This window comes from Nannospalax galili, unplaced genomic scaffold, assembly GCF_000622305.1.
Source record: "Nannospalax galili isolate Female #2095 unplaced genomic scaffold, S.galili_v1.0 scaffold737, whole genome shotgun sequence".
In the NCBI taxonomy this organism is placed as follows: Eukaryota; Metazoa; Chordata; class Mammalia; order Rodentia; family Spalacidae; genus Nannospalax; species Nannospalax galili.
This window is the reverse complement of record NW_008341172.1, coordinates 3,388,868-3,410,959: the sequence shown is the minus strand read 5'-3', so window position 1 is coordinate 3,410,959 and position 22,092 is coordinate 3,388,868. Positions and strand designations below refer to the sequence as shown.

General features: G+C 39.5%; 1 protein-coding gene across 1 annotated transcript in view; it reads left to right on the top strand.

The window, feature by feature from the left end:
* The window catches only part of LOC103737006 (type-1 angiotensin II receptor), a 56,535-nt gene extending 35,993 nt beyond the window's left edge, over positions 1-20,542 (top strand). The window contains exon 2 of the mRNA XM_008836682.3: positions 17,371-20,542. Coding sequence (XP_008834904.1) covers positions 17,418-18,497 — 1,080 coding nt within the window. The 5' untranslated portion in view covers positions 17,371-17,417 and the 3' untranslated portion in view covers positions 18,498-20,542. The remainder of the gene's footprint in view (positions 1-17,370) is intronic.
* Positions 20,543-22,092: the final 1,550 nt, after the last annotated feature.

Genomic DNA, 22,092 nt, shown 5'->3' with positions numbered 1-22,092 from the left:
ATAAATCTGGATTATTTCAGTTGGAGTTATTTTGGGTGAAGGAGAAGGTTAATTAAGAATGACAGGCCATTTAGCCACTATCACCACAGTTGGTTACAACTGATGTGCAGAACTGAGAGTACTGCTTGTCCTGTGTTTATTTCTGAGGTCAGACCACAGTAGATGATATTAACTTTGGAAAAGTCATCTTGAAAGAAGGAACTTCAGTTGAGGACTTTCCTCCATCAGACTGACCTGTGGGCATGTGAAATGCTTTTCTGAAAAAAAAAAAAAAAAATTAAGTATTTATTTGTTCTATTTTATGTGTGTTATGTCTGCATGTACATTAGTGCACTTATGTCATTCATGCCCTCATAGACAAGGAGAGGGTGTCGGATACCCTGGTACTGGAGTTACAGACAGTTGTTAGCCATCATGTAGGTGCTGGGATTATGGGGCATTTTTTAGATTGCTAATTGATATAGGACAGCCCAGCACACTAAGGGTAGTGCCATCCCTGGATCTGGGCTGTGTAAGAAAAATAGCTGAGCAAGCCAGGGGGATGCAAGCCAGTAGGCAGCTTTCCTCCGTGGCCTCTGCTTCTGTTCCGGCCTCCAAATTCCTGGGCTGCTTAAGTTCCTGCCTCTCCTTCTTTCAGTGATGAACTGCCACATGGAAGTAGAAGCCAAATAAACCCTTTCCTTACCAAATTGCTTTCTGTGAGTGCTTATCACAGAAACAGAAATCAAGCTAAAAAAAGCTTTTATGTTTCCTCACATCATGTGCTTATGATCCAAAGCTTATCGGAGTAAAGCAACTTTGGTTTGTCTCCAATTTCTAGCTAAGATGAAGAGAGTGGACTAATCATACAGGGAAAGTCTCCTAGGTCACAATTCTATGTAAGAGTTAAAACTGGTCTACAAAGGAGTAATAATGGATTCATGACTGCTAGAAAGTTCTAATGACCATCAGTTTGGAAGTCATGGCCACAATGGCTACGAGGCTCACATACTAAAGGCAATGGAGTTGAGTTTCCTTGTTAAAGCCAGGAACTAGAAAATGCTGCCTATTTATGACCGAAAAATAGAAAACTTCAGGAGACCAGCCAAAGTCTGAGTAGGCCGAAAGCCCAATCTAGTATGTCTGAAGGAAAGAGTTGAAAAGCAACCCCTAAATTCGGATCAAATCAGATGTTTCACAAGCTACTCCATCCAGACATCCAAGTCTCCAGAGAAAGTTTCCTGTCACCAAAGTGAAACTCAAAAGATTACAGAACCTAAGAGAAAGAAAATTCCAAGAAAGGTCATCCATAAACGAAACAAATGGGTCCTCCATATAGCTGAGTATCCAAACATTGCAGCAATTAGGCAGGGATTGTTCACATGCATTCAAAATGCGTGAGGAAATGAAGGAATTATAGAGCCCATGAAATAGGCACAGAGTACCAAGAAACAAAAACAAGTCGATTTTTTAAAAGAAATCAATAAAAACCCTAAATTTTTAGTGCTGATTTCTGTAGGTCAATGAATTCACTTATGGGTCCTTATTAACAGTTGTACCCTAAATCATTACCAGGGTAGAGGGACACACAGAAAGATAAACAGTTTCAGAATTATAAAGTAGAGGGGGCAGGAGAGTTGGCTCAGCAGTTGAGAGCACTTGCTGCTCTTCTACAGGTTCAGAGTTCTGTTCCCAGCACCCACATTGGACAGTTCACATCTGCTTATAACTCCAGCCCCAGCGGAATCCAACAACCTCTTCTGGCCTCCATCAGCAGCCACAGACCTGTGGCATACACTCACACAGAAATACATATAAATTTAAAAATTAAAAATAAATCTTAAAAGATACATATATATAATTAATATAATAAAGAGAATGTTTTGCTGAGTAGGATGGTGATCAAATTGTTCAAAACTATGAATTTACAAACACTGGCCTACTCATTTGAAATATCAAGAGGAACTTCGAAGATGATTTGCACATATTATGGCTCAGTCATTTGGTCCTCTATTATCATAGGAGACTATGTAGTATTTTTTCTTTAGAATGCAAGCTCATTTAAAGGGCAGTTTATATTAAACAACTTAATTAGGTTGGTTTTGACTTACCTAAATATTCTTGTCAAATGTCTTGGGAAAAATGTTTTTAAATAAAAAAGATACAAAGAAAATGTGTCTTATCCTTTTGTAGGGAACCAAGGATCTGTTAACGGGTATGCCTACAAATCCAGCAGTGAATAAATGTGGTTTGGCCACAAGGAACCAATGCCTATGTTTGCAGCAGACTAAAAGCACCTACCTGATTCATGGAAAATTTGTTCAGACACTTATTACTTTTTTACCTGAACTTGAAGAATAGCTTGAAATTAAACTTCTTCATTACTTCATGAGGAGTTTACCAATGATGAGCCTTTTAATTTTTTAATGTCTCATTCTGTTCCCAGTCAGTGCCTCCCTTGCATTCAAACATACAGATGAGAGATGCATGCGCCAACATCTCAGTGTTATTAGCAAAAACAATGAGTCTTTCTGGAAGAAAAAATGTCTTACAGGGCTTATACTGAATTCAATATTGTGTAACTGTATTAATTCAACAGTGAACCTAAAAATTTTATGGCCACTTTTGAAAGAGATGTATCTTTGCTCTGGAAACTGTTATTGATGTTATTGAGTATGTTAAAGCTATAAGGAAATGCTTCTTCTAAAACAATTAAAAAATATTTTAAAAAGTAAGTAGTAAAGATTAAAATAAAATATATTAAAAAGTATGCCCTGTGCATATCAACATTATCTCATTTAATTCCTATAATAATCATGTGCAGTGAGAATCTGTTTCCGTCTTTAAATTAGGAACCTGAGGCTGAAGAGATGGCTCAGTGGCTAAGAGCAATGGCTGTTCTTTAAGACCAGGGTTTGGTTCCCAGCATCCACAGTATGGCTAACAATTGTCTGTATCTCCAGTTCCAGGGGATTTGACATCCTCTTCTGACTTTCATGCGCATTGCATGACACAGGCACACTTATACACATGCAGATAATACACTCATACACATATAATAAATACAAATATTTAAATGAGGCACCTAGGGTTTCATGCAGAGAAATGGAATGATGTACACCAAGCAACAGCTATTTGGAAGTGGTGTAGGACAATTCCATTACAAGTGTTTTAACTACAAACCCTTTCTCTTTCCCCTAAGTTTTGGAAATATTATAATACTTGGAATTCATGTGAACCAGAGAGCCAAGGTAATCCTACAGCAAGACCCAGGAATAGGAAACATAAAATGAGGTAGACACTCTTTCTGATTTGTTTTTTTTGAGACAGGGTCTGACTACACTGGCCAGCCTGGGACTTACTATGTAGATCAGATTATCCTTGAACTCACAGAGATCCACCTGCCTCTGACTCCTGAGTGCTGGGATTAAAGGCATATACCATAATGGAAGATTCCTTTATTTTTAAATCATTATTAAACTTATTTTAGTTTGAACATAAAAAACAGAAATGTACATATTAAAGAAGTACCATGTGAGGATTTAATATATATTTAACCACTACATATAATATATAGTTACATAACGTAATAGTTAAGTTAAATGCATCTATCTCCTTAAATAGTTCTTATTTCTTTATGGTAAAGACATTTAAGATACTTTGAACTTTTTGAGAGATGGTCATTATCTACAGTTTCCCTACTGTGGGTTAAAATGCTGCAACTTCTGTCTCAGTACCCACTGATATGTTTTATCAAAATTCTACCTAGCAAGAGAAACGAATGTAATGAAAATACAGCTGCCTTCTGGAATGCACAATTTTAGAGTTTCTAGTATATTCTTTCTCTCCCCCTCCCTCCCTCCCCCTCCCCCCCTCTCTTTCTCAGCATGTCCCCCCCCCTTACTTCAGCTTCTCACAAAGACAGCCTCCTTTCAGTTTCAATGAGCAAAGAGCCCCACTGTTCAGCCTAAAGTAGAAGCCCATCCCAAGTTCATCTTTCCCAAAGAGTCATGTTTCTCTGGGGAAACTCATCACAGTGGCAGAAGCACAGACTGATCCAAAAGGTCCAGTGCACGTTCAGAACTGACACTTTAAGAGACTTCTGCAGCATCTGTAAATGTACAGGAACTGTTTCTAATGATGTACTGCAGGCACTGATAAGGAGGGAAAGCGATAGACCCTGTGTCAAGTCATAACAATCTCTACTACATCTTTGCTGGCCAGCTGGCTGCCTTCAAGTTCTTAAGACTCTGCTTCCCACACACCCTCTAGAGTCCTAATGCTAGCTCTTAATTATTCTCCCCATTTCATACCCTGCAGCTTCCCACCAAGCTGGGTCAGAGATAAACACAGAGCATTTCACATACTTCTAGAATATACTGAAGATAATTCTATCTCTAAGGCTACTGCCCCTCAGCCATGAACACTGCAAAGGCAAAGGACTGACTTTATTCATTACACATCTTTAACACTTGAATTTAGAAGGTGTCCAATGAGTGGGTGATAGATGATAGATGATAGATAGATAGATAGATAGATAGATAGATAGATAGATAGATAGATGATAGATGGATAGACAGAAGATAGATTAGATAGGTAGATGATAGATAGATGATAGATGATAAATATAGAGATAGATAGATGATAGATGATAGATAGATGATAGATTAGATAGATAGATAGATAGATAGATAGATAGACAGACATAGTTTAAAAAATAAAAATCAGGAAGCTGGAAAGATGACTCAGAGGTTAAGAACACTGGTTGTTCTTGCAGAAGACCCGGGTTTGAATCCCAGCACCCACATGGCAGCTAACAACTGTCCATAACTCTAGTTCCAGGGGATCTGAGAGCCTCTTCTGTTCTCCAAGGGCACTGTATGACATGGGTGCACTTACCTACATGTAGGCAATACATGTATAAACATAAAATAAAAATAATAAACAAAATATTGAAAAAAAAGGTGAGTGATTCTCAAGATCAAGGTCTATACAGACTAAACAATGTTCCTAACTAATTTTGACAGTAGTTTGGGGCAACTTTTGAAACTATAGGAGGTTTCCTAAAAACTGCACACATTTGTCTGATAAAAAACTTACAATTTAGTTTACAAATGACCAGCAGCTGCCTCTGTCCTCCCTTATTTTCCATATTTGCTGCTGTGGAGCTAAAATGAAGGAACATAACTCTTCAAGTTGTCAAGCAAGAACAGAAGTCTAATCAATGCCCACTGTTATTCTCAAATATTTTTTTCTAAACAGTTACAAAACTTCCATTTCACTCTGTACATTAGCCAAATTTCTAACAAGATTCCTTTGAAGGTGCCAGTGTTCCCTTAAAAATGTAGAATCTATATAAACATGGTAGTGCCTGCCTGTAATACCAGCACTGAGGAGGCTGATCTGAGGCTGAGGCAGGAGGATTGGAGCTGGGAGTTAGCCTGGGCTCTACACTCAGTTCCAGGTCAATCTGGACCACATAGTGAAACTGTAGAGATTGTATTACAGGAGCACGTCACCATCGCTGAATAGATGATAGATAGATAGATAGATAGATAGATAGATAGATAGATAGATAGATAGATAGATAGATAGATAGATAGATAGATAGATAGATAGATAGATAGATAGATAGATAGATAGATAGATAGATAGATAGATAGATAGATAGATAGATAGATAGATAGATAGATAGATAGATAGATAGATAGATAGATAGATAGATAGATAGATAGATAGATAGATAGATAGATAGATAGATAGATAGATAGATAGATAGATAGATAGATAGATAGATAGATAGATAGATAGATAGATAGATAGATAGATAGATAGATAGATAGATAGATAGATAGATAGATAAATGATAGATAGATATAGATAGATGATAGATAGATAGATGATAGATACATAGATAGATAGATGATAGCTAGATAGATATAGATAGATGATAGATAGATAGATGATAGATAGATTATAGATAGATAGATAGATAGATAGATAGATAGATAGATAGATGATAGATAGATGATACATAGATGATAGATAGATGACAGATAAATAGATGATAGATAGATGTAGAAGGTACTATCTGCATTTCTGCTTCTGTACTATTTCCATTCTCTAAAACTCCTTTCTCCACTTTCTTCCACTCTCAAATATGAGAAATCTGTTTCCTTATTAGGTGGGGGTCTCAATCATTATGCAAATGCTCATGTTAGATATCTAATTAGTAGCTCTAATGCTGTATTGAGTCTCCAAAATGATATGATCATTACAATAATAAATACTTTGCTGTAATGTCCAAGGACAGTCCCTTGGCTTCTTAGAGCAACCTTCCCCACATTAAATATTAATTAATCTGAATCAGTGGATCTCAAGAAGAGACTGACCTCAGCTGGCAAAGAAGTTGGGTTCTAAAACTATACTTATGATTTGGTCCTCTCAAATGCACATTCTTTCACATTGTGTTTCTTTATGAATGCTGTTTATGATTTCAGGCTAGTCAGTACAATTTTAGATGCTCCAAACATAGGATTAATGGAACCAACTGATTTGTGTGATGTCAAAGGAGGGTCAAGAGAGGAAAGAGGGAGGAGAGGACCATTTCCTCCTTGCTCTGGCAGTTAGGGTTCCCTGGAGATTTTTTAAGTGAATTCCTTCCTGCTGTTTTTTAATTTTTTTTTTTTTTTTTTTTCTTTTTTTCTGAGATGCTCTTATGTACCTCAAGCTGGCCTCCAGCTATATGGCTGAGGCAGGCCTTAAACTCCTGATCCTCCTGCCTCCACCTCTTGAGTGCTAGAAGTATAAATATGAAAAAATTAATGGCACTTTTCAGTTATGGAGCTGCACAAGCCCATTTCAACTTTTCAGATTCTTTAACCTTGACATTTCCAAGTATTTCCTGAGCAAAATCCAGCTGCTCATAAGTAGGTATGAAAAGAAAAGCATATAGGTGAACTGATTAATCCTTATGAAGATATGAATGCCTGCTAGCCCATACAATTTTTATGAAGTAAATTAATTTTCATAAAGAATATCTATCTAGAAATTATACTGCTAGACTGGCACAAGTTCAATAACTATAATAAAATTAATGGAAAAGTCAATAAAGCAGAGGAAAATCTTCCTGAGAGGGAAGAGCTGGGCAGACCTCCAAAGCCGAGCCATAGCTCCTACATTATTCCTTCCTTAACCTTGCACTGTCCTCTAAACCACCCATTTCTGTGGGATTTTCACCTACTGCTTCGTTTTCTTATCCATACTGAAGCTGGGTTTGACCCTAGGTGGTTTCTATGAGAGTGAGGAGCAGCATATGAACAGAGTCCTCGACTCTGATAAAAACCAAGGTCAGTGCTTTAGAATCAGCCATTCACTTTGCTGATCACTTGCTAAGTAGCTAGTAAGGCATCAACAAGCTTGAAGCCATGGAGTAGAATGGACCCTTCCTTTTATAATCATCTTTGGTTCCTACCTCCTGTGTACCTGTCACATAGTAATTTTAAAGAATTTGAAATATCATGTGAAAAGAGGGAGAAAGTATCACAATTCCTCTCCTGAAGATTTAAAAATAGCACATGAAAAGAAGGAAGGTAGACTAGACCTAGGTGATACCTCTGGCCTGGGTAGAGATATACAAAAGTCTAAAAGACACAAAGATGGACTATTATCCCCTCTCTTAAGAGTTAGCCCAAATGGGCCTACTTAGTCATCTGTAAAGAAAAACATTCCTCAAAAATCTGTTCCAGAAACTTCAAGACTCAAGATACACTTGAAGCCGTCCTGAGCTAGAGGAGTAACTGTCCAGGTTAGGAGATATACACTGCAGACGCCCCTCCTTCGTGGTGCGTAGATGCTCCCTGCTCAACCTGCCTACTTTCTGAGGTCTAACTCCGAAAGCATAATCGCTTCACTTTCTTCTTTCTAGCTTCCTTTTTCGGACACTAGTCACAACCCGAAGCTTGCCTGTCCCGACACTCTGGGCAGTCTTTCTCTCTGAAGCTCTCCACTCCAGGGAGCTACTAGCAGATCCCTTTGCCGAGCAGGCCTGCTTCCTGACTTTATCTCAAAAGGCACAAGTCCCTCTTACTCTTATCTACCTCCATTCTCCTAGAAGGTTCCAAGATCTCTAGCTTGTCTTCCCAGTTGTTTTTCTCTCAAATTCTAATATAATTACCTTCTAGGCTCCTTATGAGTCTGTTTTTAAATGAGAGTAAGGGACTCTGTGTTCCTGACAAGTCTCTCATTCAGAAGCATTTATCATCTGCCCCCTGCACTATATATAGCAGGGCCTACAGTAGTAAACAAGATGATTCAAAACAGGCCTCTCTCTCCTCAAGTAGCTGGCAGACCCGTGGGGAAAACAAATATGTCAAGATGATTAAAGTGTCAAAATCTATAGCAAAATTCCAAAGCTACACAGAAAAGTTGGGAAGACTTCATGGAGAATGTGCCATGCGGAGCAGATAATGTTTGAATGTGAATGTGATATCTCTACTAGTTAACAGTGTACAAAGCCGGGTGAGAAGGCAAAGGAAGTGATATGGGATCATGGGGCATCTTTGAAAATGACAATCTTTCTGGGAAGCTAGGTTCCTAGAAATTTGATGCCCATCAAATTTGCCCCAAGCCAGTGGCTTTTGGGTTCTTGTCTCAAGAATTGAAAGAATGATATTCACAGACCACACAACATGAGTTTTGGAGAGTTGACTGGGTGGGAGTGCTTCTGGACTTAGGTGTCAAATCCTGTGCTTAGCAAGCGAGGTTTGGCTACCCAGCCTGAATAAGCCAATCAAAGTGATGCAAGGGAAGCTCACAGTCCCCTCTTGGGGTTCTTATTCTCATTAAAGAAAGAATCTAAGAATGAGTTTAAGTGGAAGCTTGAGGACAATCTTATTAGAGTTTAAAAGAAAAACCCTCAAGACAGGCAAGGTGTCAATCTCAGCAGCTGCCTGGAGGAGGGGAATGGAGGAGAAAAGGGAAAACACCTTGCTGATTTAAGCGGTCATGGAAGTCAGAAACACGGTAGTCTGGCAGCCACATAGCAGGCAGGGGAGCTTCAGAGAAAGAATAAGGGAGCCCAAACTGCTGGTAAAGCCCAAAGTGTTCGGAAAAGCATACTTAGAAAAGAGAAAGAAGGAAAGGAAAAGTGAGGTTGCACTTCTCTGGAGAATTTTTAAAAGCAGGCAGCCTTACAAAGTTGCATAGCTGCGGTCTGGTTAACTACTGCACTACAGGTGGAAATTCTGGGAAGGAAAAGTACTTTATCTCATTAAAGGACTAATTATCCTTCCTATGTGGTTAGCAGAGCTTAAGGTGAACCCATCCCAACTGGAATGTTAGGTCTCCAATGTTAGGTCTCCACCCAGGTCAGAGATTCTGTTCTCTTGACCAATTTCCTTTTAACAGGTCTTTATTGACACTGTGACAAAAGAAGCCAAATTAATAGTAAAAAGGAGAAAAGTTGGATGTAGTAAATGTGGCTACATTGGGAAGAGGGGCAAGGATATGTAGTGACCTCTCTTCCAAATCCGTCTTCAGGGTCCTGACATTGTGGGCAGGGTTTAATAGAAAGCAAGAGATATGCATCCAGCAGGGTGTGGTCCTCTGCCCTCCTTTCTCTCAGCTCCAAGTCTCTCCTGCAAGGTCATCTGACAGGTTGTAAATCTTTCTTGAGGAAACAAGTTCCTGGTCTGGATGCCCCCAAGACTTCAGCCATTTCCTTTCCCAGCTGGAGATTCCTGGGGAATTTTTAATTTGGGAGGATCCATCCTTTCAATAATCTGATATTCAAAAAGTGGAACACGTTACTGCCAGACTGGCTGCCAGACTGGCTGGTTAAAAAGGAGAGAGAGAGAGCTGTGCCATTTGAGTTAGAATTGGAGGTCAGTCATGAAGCAGACAAGCAGAGGTGTGAGTCAGGACTGAGAATGATGTGCGGACCCAACAGGACTTGAGGACTCACAGTGAATGCCCTGAGGGCAGAGTGGGAATTCTGGAAAGGGAAGGCATATTATCTCATGAAGAGATAACTACTCTTATCTGCTTTAAGATTGTATTTATTTTTATTTTATGTGTATGGGTGTTTTGTCTGAATGTACCTAAGTGCATCCATGTCATGCAGTGCTCATGGAGGTCAGAAGAGAGCATCAGATCCCCTGGAACTGGAGTTATGGATGGTTGTTAGCCACTATATGGGTGCTAGGAGCCAAGCCCACATCCTCCATAAGAGTAGCCAGTACTCTCCAGCATCCCCTCTGTTTAGTACAGCTTAAGGTAAATCTGCCTTCCCAGGGATGGTCCTGTCCTCCTGAAGAGCAGTCTCTCAACTAGATGATTGACCTGCCCAACTGGATGAACTCTTTCATGTTTTGGGTAGCTTGGAACACTAGTTTCCACCTAGTTCAGAGAAATAGCTTTCTCTAATTGACCTCCACAGAACCCTGATCAAGGCTACTGTAACCATAATGATGAAGGAACTAAACACAGGGACATTATTTTATATACTCAGGGAAGACAAAAAGGATGCCTAAAAATACATTCCTTTAACTTTGCCTGGGGAAATATGAACAAGGATCTATTCACCCAGGAGGACATCAATGACAGACCAAAGTTCAACTCTTATCTTTTATTTTATTGGGCTTACCTACAGAAACATGAGTGACAGTAACTTACAGGAACATGGGTGATTCCAAAATGGCTGCTTTACAGCAAAGTGAATGAAGATCTCAGAAAAGCTGCATCACGAAGTCCCTCTTTCAGTTAATCTCCCACTTCTCAGATACTCTGGGACCTCCCAAAGTCACATGCGGAGGAAGTTGCTGGAAGAAAGAATTCCTAGAGCACCAAACAGTTCCTGTGATCCTCCCCCTTTTCCATTAGGGAGTGCTAACAACTCCATTACTAATACCATAGTCTTGGTTATTGCTGTATTTTTCTGAGTATTTCATTGTCATAGTTACCAGGCCAAGATTCTCTTTGTTCCTAGATAGTTATGGTACAATCATTTTACTCACGCATAAAGGAAAAAGCCAGGCACAGTACAGTAAGAGTCTTTCCTTTCTCATGTATTCTTTCCCCCTTCTTCTGTGTGCGTGTGTGTGTGTGTGTGTGTGTGCGCGTGTGTGTGTGTGTGTGTGTGTGTGTGTGTGTGTGTGTGTATAGATCAGTGGTCAACACTAAGCATCTTCTTCAGTCTCCACCTTATTTTTTTTAACTTTTTAAAAAATATTTATTGAGAATTTCATACATGCATCTAAGGTGTTTTGATCAAACCCACGCCCACTCCCTCACCTTCACTCCTCCCATGTCTCCCCATCACTTTTTTCTGACAACTTCGTGTACTCTTTCTTTTTTTGGAGGGGGGCTTTTTGATACCCTAACATTCCCTCCTCTGAAGAATCAACCGTAAACTCTTTTAGGGATTAGATAAGAGCCCCCAAATACTTTTGACATTTTGGGCCTTTGGAACAGAGTATGTTGCTAAGAGGCCCAAAGACATTTTGACTTTTAGCCAGGAAACTGGCTACTTTTAGTTAGGATCTTTTTAGCCTTACTGCCTAGCCAATTCCTACCTCCTATTCTTATCACACCAGCCCCTGAAGAGGTTACCCAAACTGCTGATAGGGAAATGGGATGCAGACTGCTCTGGATTCTTCCATGCTGAACAGGGATGCTGGGAGAAGCAATTGGGGTACCCCTTCAGTGGGTCTATCTAAAAGACTCCCAAATTGAATAACTCTTATCTGCAGGGAAAAAAGAAAGTCCTTGACTGGTGCCTAGGAGATGTGAAGGAGAAGTAAAGGCAAGAGTAGTTAACATTACAAGTTCTAGACAGGGAACCAGAAAAAAGTCAGAACATGGCAAATTTCAAATGTTCATATCAGGGTCTATTGGAATTTCTTGTTGAGAGCTTCCAAAAGCATCCCTCTATTGGGCTCCTCTTCGTTTTTCTTTTGTCTGCCAAGACTGGACTTGAGAGTGATGGACTCAGGATTTGTTTTCAGGTACTTTGATAGCTGTTGGAGTGGACAGAATCAGTGTCAGTTCCCTCAAAGGCTTCTAGATAGAGGGAGAAAACAAATTTATCCATCATTTTAGAATAATACTTGGTTGTTTCCCTTAGCTACAAGGTGGGAGCTACAGTATTGCAGACCAAGATTTGAAGTCTTACATCTGAGCAGCACTTTCTGCTTAGAAACAAAAATCATCGATGAGAAATAATTGTCTAAATAACCTTTTATATGTACATAAGCTTAATGTCTGGGAAGTGTAATCCCTTAAACTCTTAAAGAAATATATTTATGACTTTATTCTTTGGTTATACTTTCCTTTTGGGTATTTAAGACCATACAGTTGGCCCAAATAAACCAATTTATTTTTACTCTTAAGGTCATTTGAGTATCTGTTCCTCAGGAGTCACATGGGCTTGGGAGGAGCCCCTGGCTCATTTCTTTACCAGTTCCATCTATGTGAAGATAAGTCAAAGGTCCTGCTCCACCATGGCTGTCATGGAGGAAATGTTTCCTCTGTGTTGACCCTCCTCTTTGTAGACTGGACACTGGCTTAAGTCCATCTGGTGGGGTCTCCATGGCCTTCCTGAACAAGAGGACAGGTGACTCACCACAGTTACAGGACATTTTGAGAGATGTTCCATAGTCCCCTGGAATTTATTTGACCTGGAAGGGCGAGGAACAAAAACTGTCCTTTAAGACCCTCTGACCAGATTAGTATAGGCTTCAAATTATGGCTGTTAAACATCCAAGAAGTTTAGTCCTAACAGTCTGGTACTTTTAATTACCATGTGCTATGTAAAGAAAGCTTGGGCAAAAACCAAAGGTTCTCAGATAAACCTTGTCTAGACATATATTTTGTTCTTTAAACTAGTTGACTAAACTATGACCTTAGAAATTTTAAGATTATGTGTATATTATTTTCATCTCATCCTTTATATAGCATAACAAACTTACACAGACCTTCATCACTTGCTTAGGCTTTCTCATTTTTTCTGTCTTTTCTGGAAAAGATCTCCATTCCTATATCTTTTAACGTCTTTTACATTCTCATTTTTTTTTAATAATTATGAGACATAATATAAACAAATAAATTTTCCATTTGTTGTGAGAATTCTTTTCCTGGGGATACTAAGTAATGCCTACTCCCTTTTAAGGTTCTAATGTCGAACCAATGTTTGATTAAAGTTTTCCTGGGGAACCAATGAATTTTCTGGGCTTACTTACAGAGATGACTGAGGAGTTGCTGAGGTGTATGAATGACCTAAGGGTATGTACACTGTAAAGCCAGCATTGATTAAGCCTTCTCTTCCTAGCCTTCCCCAGATTATACACTTTAGCCCTCCCCAAATCCAGGACATCATGTGTGATTAGGGACAAACTGCATACAGTTGTCTAGGAAGAGTGGCCAGATACTCCAGTGAGGGTCCAATGACCCTACTTACCCCTCCTTTAATGAAGGAGCACAACCGTCAACAAGCCCAGTTGTCATGATGTTTAGCAAGCAGGCACAGCTAAAGCTGTGGTGAAATAACTACCATGATGATGGTAGTTATTTCACACAGAAAAGACTGCTACACAGCATGTCTTATTGAATGAATACGGAATTTAAAAGGATTTGGTGCTAGGATCCACAAATGAGGGAGAACATATGTCTTGTTTTTCTAAGTCTATTACTTCACTTAGTATAAGTTTCTAAATCCATCCACTTACTTGCAAATTTCATTATTTCATCTTTCTTTACTACTGAATAAAACTCCATTATGTAAATATATCACATTTTTGTTAACCACTCTTCAGCTGAAGGGCATTTAGGTTCCTTCCATCTCTTAGCTATTGTGAAAAGAGCAGCAACAAACATAGTTATACAAGTGTCTCCACAATAGGATGAGTCCTTTGGGTATATGCCAAGGAGTGGTATAACCGGGTCATATGGTAGGTTCATTTTTAGTTTTTTAAGAGTTCTCCACATGGTTTTTCATAGGGCTTGCACAAGTTTGCAATCCCACCAGCACTGAATGAGCATTCCCCTTTCTGCACATCCTTGGCAGCATCTGGTATCATTTGTTCTCTCGATCCTAGCCAGTCTGATTGGGGTAAGGTGAAACCCGAGGGTGGTTTTAATTTGCATTTCCCTAATTACTAATGATGTATAAGTATGCATCACTTTCCAGTTCTTTTTCTTTTTTACATTAGTGTTGGGATTGAACTCAGGTCCTCCTGCTTATATAGCAAGCTTTAATTTACTAACAGAGCTGTTTCCAAATGTGTTCTCTCTTTAAAGCTCACAACCAGAAAGTATCCAGCACAGCATAATAGACAAAAACATGTGTCAAGCTCTCGTGGATACCAAGCATGATCAAAACGGGCAGATTGGTAGTGTCACATTGCATTCCTATACTTTTTCCTTCCCTAGGAGCATGGCTGTGGGGAATGTATAAGGACCTGTACCTAATAGCGGAAGGATTTATTTACTCTGCATCTCTGGCCTAAAGGGTTTCCCTTCAGTTCAGAGAACACCTGCCCCACACCCTACCATGCTACCTTCACAACATTTTCAGTCTCCTTCCCAGAACCTTCTGAGGGACTCACGTAGGAAAGAATGTGTAAATTTTTAGAATCATATAAGTGAATGGCTTGAATGTTGGTTGTATAAAACTTTGGAGGAAATATTTTCAGGTCTCTATAGAATTCCTTCCCAAGAATCTAATTCCTCTTAAAATTGTAAAAAGCTATTTCCATCTCAAGCATTCAATAAAGACATGTCTTGATAATGCTTGCCTAATCTGTGCATTTGACATCCTTGTGGCATATAGGGTTAGCCTCCGAGTTAAATCTTGAAAGATCCAGTGGGAATGAAAGTCCAGAAATGCTTTTTATCTGTCAGATAATTGGAAGTTAACGAATAAGCATTTTCAGCCTGTGGATGTCTGGAAATCTATGAAAAGAATACTTTTCCACTGATATCAAAGGTTACTGGGGTTTGAAGGGCGTTTCCAGAAGGGTTCCAGTTTTTGCATCCATGAACAAGCACTTGAGCAGAGACGTGTGGCTAGTAGGAAACAAAGTGAGACCATTCAATAGGAGATCATACTTGCAAAGGAGCCAGTGAGCAGGAACAGAGAAGCTCCTTAGCAGTTCAGCAGACATGTGGTACAAAGGACAGGACTTTTTGGCTCATATGTGTAGCACGGGCTTTCTCACTCATGCTGAGTCTATTACAGGGAGTTCCACACGCAACTTCATGCAGCACATGTCTCAGTAGCATCTTAGCTCTCCACCAGGGGTGTGCATTTAGTATTATAATGAGCCACAGGTCACCTTCAGACATTCTGAAGTGTCTCTAGGATGTCTTCTGGGCCTACTCCAGTGGCCCCCACAAGTTCTAGTGAGCTGAAGGTCTGAGGGGCATCCAGCTTTCCTCTTCGCCAACAGATTGTTCTTGCATGATGACTTTACAGCTTTTGTATAAGGCTTCCCAGATGCCATTTTCTTCCCTGTTCCACCTCACCAGCAATATTGAGTCATCCTCCACACTCCTCTTAGATCTGTTCCCACAAGGACCTGTTTTCAGCACTTGAGGAAGGGTACTAATACATTTTATAACCAAGTAATGATTGTGAAATGAAATAAATTGCTTAACAAATAAGATACATATGTGTCACACTTCTGAGGTTAAAGATCAATTAATTAGCTTACTTTGGGAATAACTTTCAATTCTGAATAATTTCATTTTGTTTTGTTTTTTGTTTTGTTTGTTTTTGTTTTTGTCTTTTTGAGATAGGATCTCCCTGTAGCTGCAGCTGACCTAGAACTCACTATACACACCAGGTTGGCCTCAAATTCAGAATTCCACCGCACTCTGCCTTCCAACTGCTGGAATTTTAATTAATCCTTTAATGCTTTAGGGGGTTTTGTTTTGTTTTACCCTGTAGCCACAGTTGTACTGGAACTTGCTGTGTAGACCAAGCTAGCCTCGATCTCACAGAGATCTGTCTGCCTCTGCCTCCCAAGTGCTGGGATTAAAGGCTTGAGCCACCATGCCTGGCATAATTTTATTTTTTAATTGATTGTTTTCTAAGATTTAGATTGTGCCTTCAATTATCTTGGAAGCTAGAATATACTGACCTGCACAGATATACTCACAGAAGACACCATTTCCTTTCTCTGAAGGATACATACTGCTTCCTATATTGCCTGAGGAGCACATGGTCTTTTCTATGGGATCTTAGACTCATCTGTAATAGAAATTAAAAATGGACTCAGAAGGGTAGGCATTGGGCAGGCAAGCTGGAGATCCTGGAAACTTCTGGGAGAAAGGAGTTAAATAGGAGGAAGAGAGGAAGTCATACTTTGTGAGTTAGAGTCAAGGAAGCAGATGGGCTCAGCCATGGAAGTCTGCAAAGAGCTCTGGGGAGGACTTCAGAGAAAGAGAATGTCCAGGGTGTCAGGGTAAGCAGGCTCGGATTTAGACAATTCTGAAAAAGAGAGACAGAGGGAAAGAAAAGAAAATGGTATACTCTGGGGGTTAAAACTCAGAAAATGGGCAGGCTTAGACATGAGGGTCTGTAAATGAGTATTCCTCTTTTTCATGTGCTATTTTAAATCTTCAGGAAAGGCAATTGTGGTGCTTCCTCCCTAATGCCGAAGCTTCCTCCCCAACCGTGATGCGTCTTCCCTTGTTTCACATGGTATTTAGAGTTCTGAGGAGGGGGAGTTGTGATACCATCTCCTACCTGAACATTAGTATGTTACAGGTACACAAGAAGCAGAATCTGTCTTAGTCACTTGCTTCTGTTGCTTTGACCTATGAACAGGCAAAAGCAACCTAAGGAGGGGAGGGTGGGTTTGGCTCGGTGTTTTAGAGCGCAGTGCATCACGGGGGAAGAAGGCGAGGCAGGCAGAATGTGAGGCAGCTATCAAGTTGCAGCCACAATCAGAAAGCAGAGAGGGCAGGCTATAGTTCAATTTGCTTTCACTTTTATGCAGTCCAGGACAGCAGGCCATTGAACAGCGCTGCCTATATTAGGTGGCTCTTTTCATCTCAATGATTAATCAAATGAGCCCTCACAGACATGCCTACAGGCTTATGATGTCAGTGATTCTACTTACGGTGAAGCTAACAATATTCACCATCCCAGGGTCCAAAGCTGGTTATGAAAGAGGCGTCCGTCATCCTCCATCCTGATCGCTGTTACTGTCTAACTGGCGGCCGAACGCTGCACAAGCAGAGATTAAAGAAGCTTCCTACATTGTCATTCTTCAGAAAACGCCATCTAATATTTTTTTCCAAAGACTAAATTTGGATTACTGGATTTGTAATAGAGAATGAAAATTCTTTATTTACAACTGAAACTTAAACGTTATTTTTTTTCTCCAGGTGCATTTTCTATAACATCTGAGACTACTTCAGCCCTGTAGAGCAACATGATCTTTAACTCTTCCACCCAAGATGGTATTAAGAGAATCCAGGATGACTGCCCCAAAGCGGGAAGGCATGATTACATATTTGTCATGATCCCTACTCTCTACAGTATCATCTTTGTGGTGGGCATATTTGGAAACAGCTTGGTAGTGATTGTCATTTACTTTTACATGAAACTGAAGACTGTGGCCAGTGTTTTTCTTCTCAATTTAGCCCTAGCTGACTTATGCTTTTTGCTGACTTTGCCACTGTGGGCTGTCTACACGGCCATGGAATACCGCTGGCCCTTCGGCAATCACCTGTGTAAGATAGCCTCAGCCAGCGTCAGTTTCAACCTCTACGCCAGTGTGTTCCTGCTGACGTGTCTCAGCATCGATCGCTACCTGGCCATTGTCCACCCAATGAAGTCTCGCCTGCGCCGCACGATGCTGGTGGCCAGAGTCACCTGCATCATTATCTGGCTGCTGGCCGGCTTGGCCAGCTTGCCAGCCATCATCCACCGAAATGTGTTTTTCATCGAGAACACCAATATCACGGTTTGCGCTTTCCATTATGAGTCTCAAAATTCAACCCTCCCCATTGGGCTGGGCCTGACCAAGAATATACTGGGATTTTTATTTCCTTTTCTGATCATTCTCACGAGCTACACTCTTATTTGGAAAGCCCTAAAGAAGGCTTATGAAATTCAGAAGAATAAGCCAAGAAATGATGATATTTTTAGGATAATTATGGCAATTGTGCTTTTCTTTTTCTTTTCCTGGGTTCCTCACCAGATATTTACTTTCCTGGACGTTCTGATTCAGCTGGGCGTGATCCGCGACTGTAAAATTGCGGATATTGTGGACACCGCCATGCCTATCACCATTTGCATCGCTTATTTTAACAATTGCCTGAACCCTCTTTTTTATGGCTTTCTGGGGAAAAAATTTAAAAAATATTTCCTCCAGCTTCTGAAATACATTCCTCCAAAGGCGAAATCCCACTCAAACCTTTCAACAAAAATGAGCACGCTTTCTTACCGTCCTTCCGACAATGCGAGCTCATCTGCCAAGAAGCCTGCATCTTGTTTTGAGGTGGAGTGACACGTTCAAATCCTGTTAGTGAAGTGATGGACAGAGTCAGAGCTGCAGCCCTCCAGACAGCTCTCACCAAAGGAGTATCCCTCCCTTCAGGATTTAAGCAGAAAATGGGTTCAGTAGTTACTTTCCTAAAGCTCTGAACAAAGTCTTTTCTTTCCTTTGCAACCTAACGAATGAAGCACACTTTGCCGCATTTTGCATTGATGGGGCCTCAAAAGACGATGTCAAGAACTGGAAGAATGTGTGGATTTGGGGGAAAAAAAAGTACTGGCAGAAATGCGATCTCCTCAGTCTCCTCTTACTCCCTACTTTTGATTTCCACATAAAGGTACTGAGGATAATTAAATTCTTAGACAAGTCACACAAGGCTGGAGATCAAGATTTTTCTGCTAAGTTTAGAGAGGGCAGGGAACTTTTTGTGTCTGTTTAGCTCTTAGCAACTGTGACCCACTTGTACCTGATCCCACACGTTTTGTACAAAGATTTGCTATGCTGTAGTCACATTTTGGAACCCTTTGTAGAATGCAGCTGGTGTCTTAAAAACATGTGCAGCCAAAACAATGTGAGCAAATGGCTTACTTGTATAGGAGCCTTACCAAAGTCATACATCAAAGTTGAACTGCTTGTAAAACTGTTGCTGTCTCAGGTAATTGTGTCTTCTTAGTTACATCAGCTTTATCTCATATCTGAAAAATGTATGCAGTTTATGGTGAAAGGATTATGTATCATAAAGTCTGTGTTGTTTTCTAAAAAAAAAAAAAAGACAAGTTATATATATATATACACATATATATATATGTATGCTTATCTATATCTCCAAATTGTCTTTTGATTAAAATCTGGCAATGTTATATTTACCGTGAAATAAAGTAATTTTCTTGTAATGTATCTAATCTTCATTACTTAAAGGAAATGCTGATTTGTTTTTAAAATGAGGCAACCATGATTTTATTTAAAGCTTGATCTAATTGATAGTTTAATGTGATTATAGTTATAGGTTTTGTATCTCACTGTTGGAAAGGAAGAAAATAGTTTATTCTTCTAAACAACATGGGGTAGATACATCATTTTGAGTTTTTTTAAGTTTTTCATGTAACAGTAAAACATTCTCACTACTTATAACCCTAAATTGATTCGTTTACTCATTATTTTTAAAATAATTGGATGTCTTTAGCTATGTGGATGATCATTGCAGGAAATCCAGAATCTAGAGAAACATTGACGTAATAGTCATATTTAGTTCCCCAATGCAAAGAAAAGTTCATTTTAATATTTTAGGTCATTTACTTCTACAACTTTTGTACTTATTATACACACGTACATATGCAAATTATGATACTGGAGTCATCGTGTGTGTGTAGGACTTTGTGTACATATTTGTCTATCAATATCATCACAAAGTAGTTCCCATTATATATTTTTCTTCACCATTTTAATATTTATTATTACAAAATACAGGCACACCCTGATATGATAAGAGAATCACCAAATTGGAACATATAGCATTTTTCCAATTTTTTTTCAGTATCAAGAATTACATGGAGCTGAATGTCAAGTACATGAATCTGATAAATTCCTCACTTTCCAAGAAGTAACACAACAATGCAGTTGTAAGCAATTTTTTTCCATATTCATGATAAATGTTTCCAAATATTTTCCAGGAAATATAGAACAGTTTATATACCACCATCTATGTTTGGCCATCTCACTAGAGCCTAGACAGAGTCTACCATAAGGACCCAGGAGCCGGACACAAGGGCAGGGGATCAAGAAAGCTCAAAGAACATGCTGTAGCATAGTGTTCTTGCAGGGCTGTTGCATCATTCTTTAGCCTAAAAGCTTTCACTCTGAGGTCCATCCACAACATGCTGAACTGACTGTCCTGGTCTAATAAACTGTGCCCAAAGGATTGGATGATGTATAAAGTAATTGATAAAAGCAGCAGGCATCCAGGAAGATTTCAGTACAAGGAGCAGAGCCTCCACCATTCCACTCCCACTCCCACAAACAGAGCTATTTTATGAATAAATGTGGTTAGACGTGCCTCACATTTTCTCCTCTTGTATTATTTTAATTCTCACTAATATAATAATAGATATGTATTCCAATATTCTTTTATCTTGAAGAAAGATTTCCCCTAACATTAAATTCTACCCCATCTCAAATGGGATTCCATGGTCTGCATGTCATGAACATATTTCATGAGCTACACTACTTATTTTTGGAATATTTTTTAAGTTTATATAAAACAAATATTTACAGTAAAGGTTCTAGGTGCTCAATGCTGTTTTATCCTCCCCCCTTGAGCAAATTCCATCTTTTAAGTCAATAATTACTTTATTCATGGATTCAGTAAACTTTTGATATTTACCTACTCTGTGCTAGAGGACTAGAGTTGTGTAACTTATATTTTATAATGTACAATAGGGTTTTCCATTAAATGTGGGCAGTTTGTAAGGCAGCCAAATAAGAAGTTTGATTTCCAAACCATGGGAAATCCCAAAGAGCTTTGATACCACATATCTTCAATCCCATAATTGTCTACACTACTGCAATTTTTTTCCAGCAAAACATACCAAGCTGGGGGTCAAAAGAAGAAACCAGGAAAACCAGTCCAAGTAGTTGAAAAGTGAAGTCAAAGAAAATGAGCCCAGGGAATTCCAGACACGTGTATAAAGGATAAGATTCTTGGACGTAGTGGACAAAATAAATTGGGCAAAAAGCTAGAGCAGAGGGACAGAGACAAGGAGAGTATGCTGGAGGCCTTCACAGGAGAACATATGCAGGGGTCCCAAGCCCTAAGGACATGGTAGATTTGGACCTAGGCCTTCCTGAGGAAGAGGAGACTAAAATATCAGGAAGAGATGGAAACTATAAAAAATACTATCATCAAGACACAATTGAATTTTGCATATTACAAGTTGCATAATAGGAAAATCCCCCTTAAAACGGGAGGCATCAAACAGATTAAAGAATAAATGGCAAAAAGAGTAAGAAGACGGAAGAGGTAGGCTATTACAGCTAATGAGCAGAGTCAGGTTTTTTAAGTTTTTATTGAGTCAGTTACCATATGCATTTGTTGGCTAAGGGTCTAGCTCAATTGTAGAATATTTGCTTAGCAAGCATGAAGCCCTGATTTCATTCATGATTTTAAAAAAATAAGGTCAGGGCTGAAGAGATGGCTCAGTGATTAAGAGAACTGACTGCTCTTGCAGAGGACCCGGATTCAAATCCCAGCACCCACATGGCGGCTACAAACTGTCCTTAACTCAAGTCCCAGGGGACTCCGAAGCCCTCTTCTGACCTCTGCAGCATTGCACGACACCGGTGCACTCACATACACACAGGCAACACACTCATACATATAAAGTAAAAATAATAAAATATTTTTTAAAAAATAAGGTATCTGTAATTGCATCCACTTTTTTCTGCTTGTGTAATAGATTTCAATGGAATGATCTGTAGGGTCCTTTCCCTCTTTGTGTGGAAATTTTCCACCCAATTTAAATGTAGGACCACCTCAAAATGAACCACTTTTTCTACCTAATCCCATCCCTAGGCCACAACAAATGGTTCATGGTTGACATGAACTAGGTAC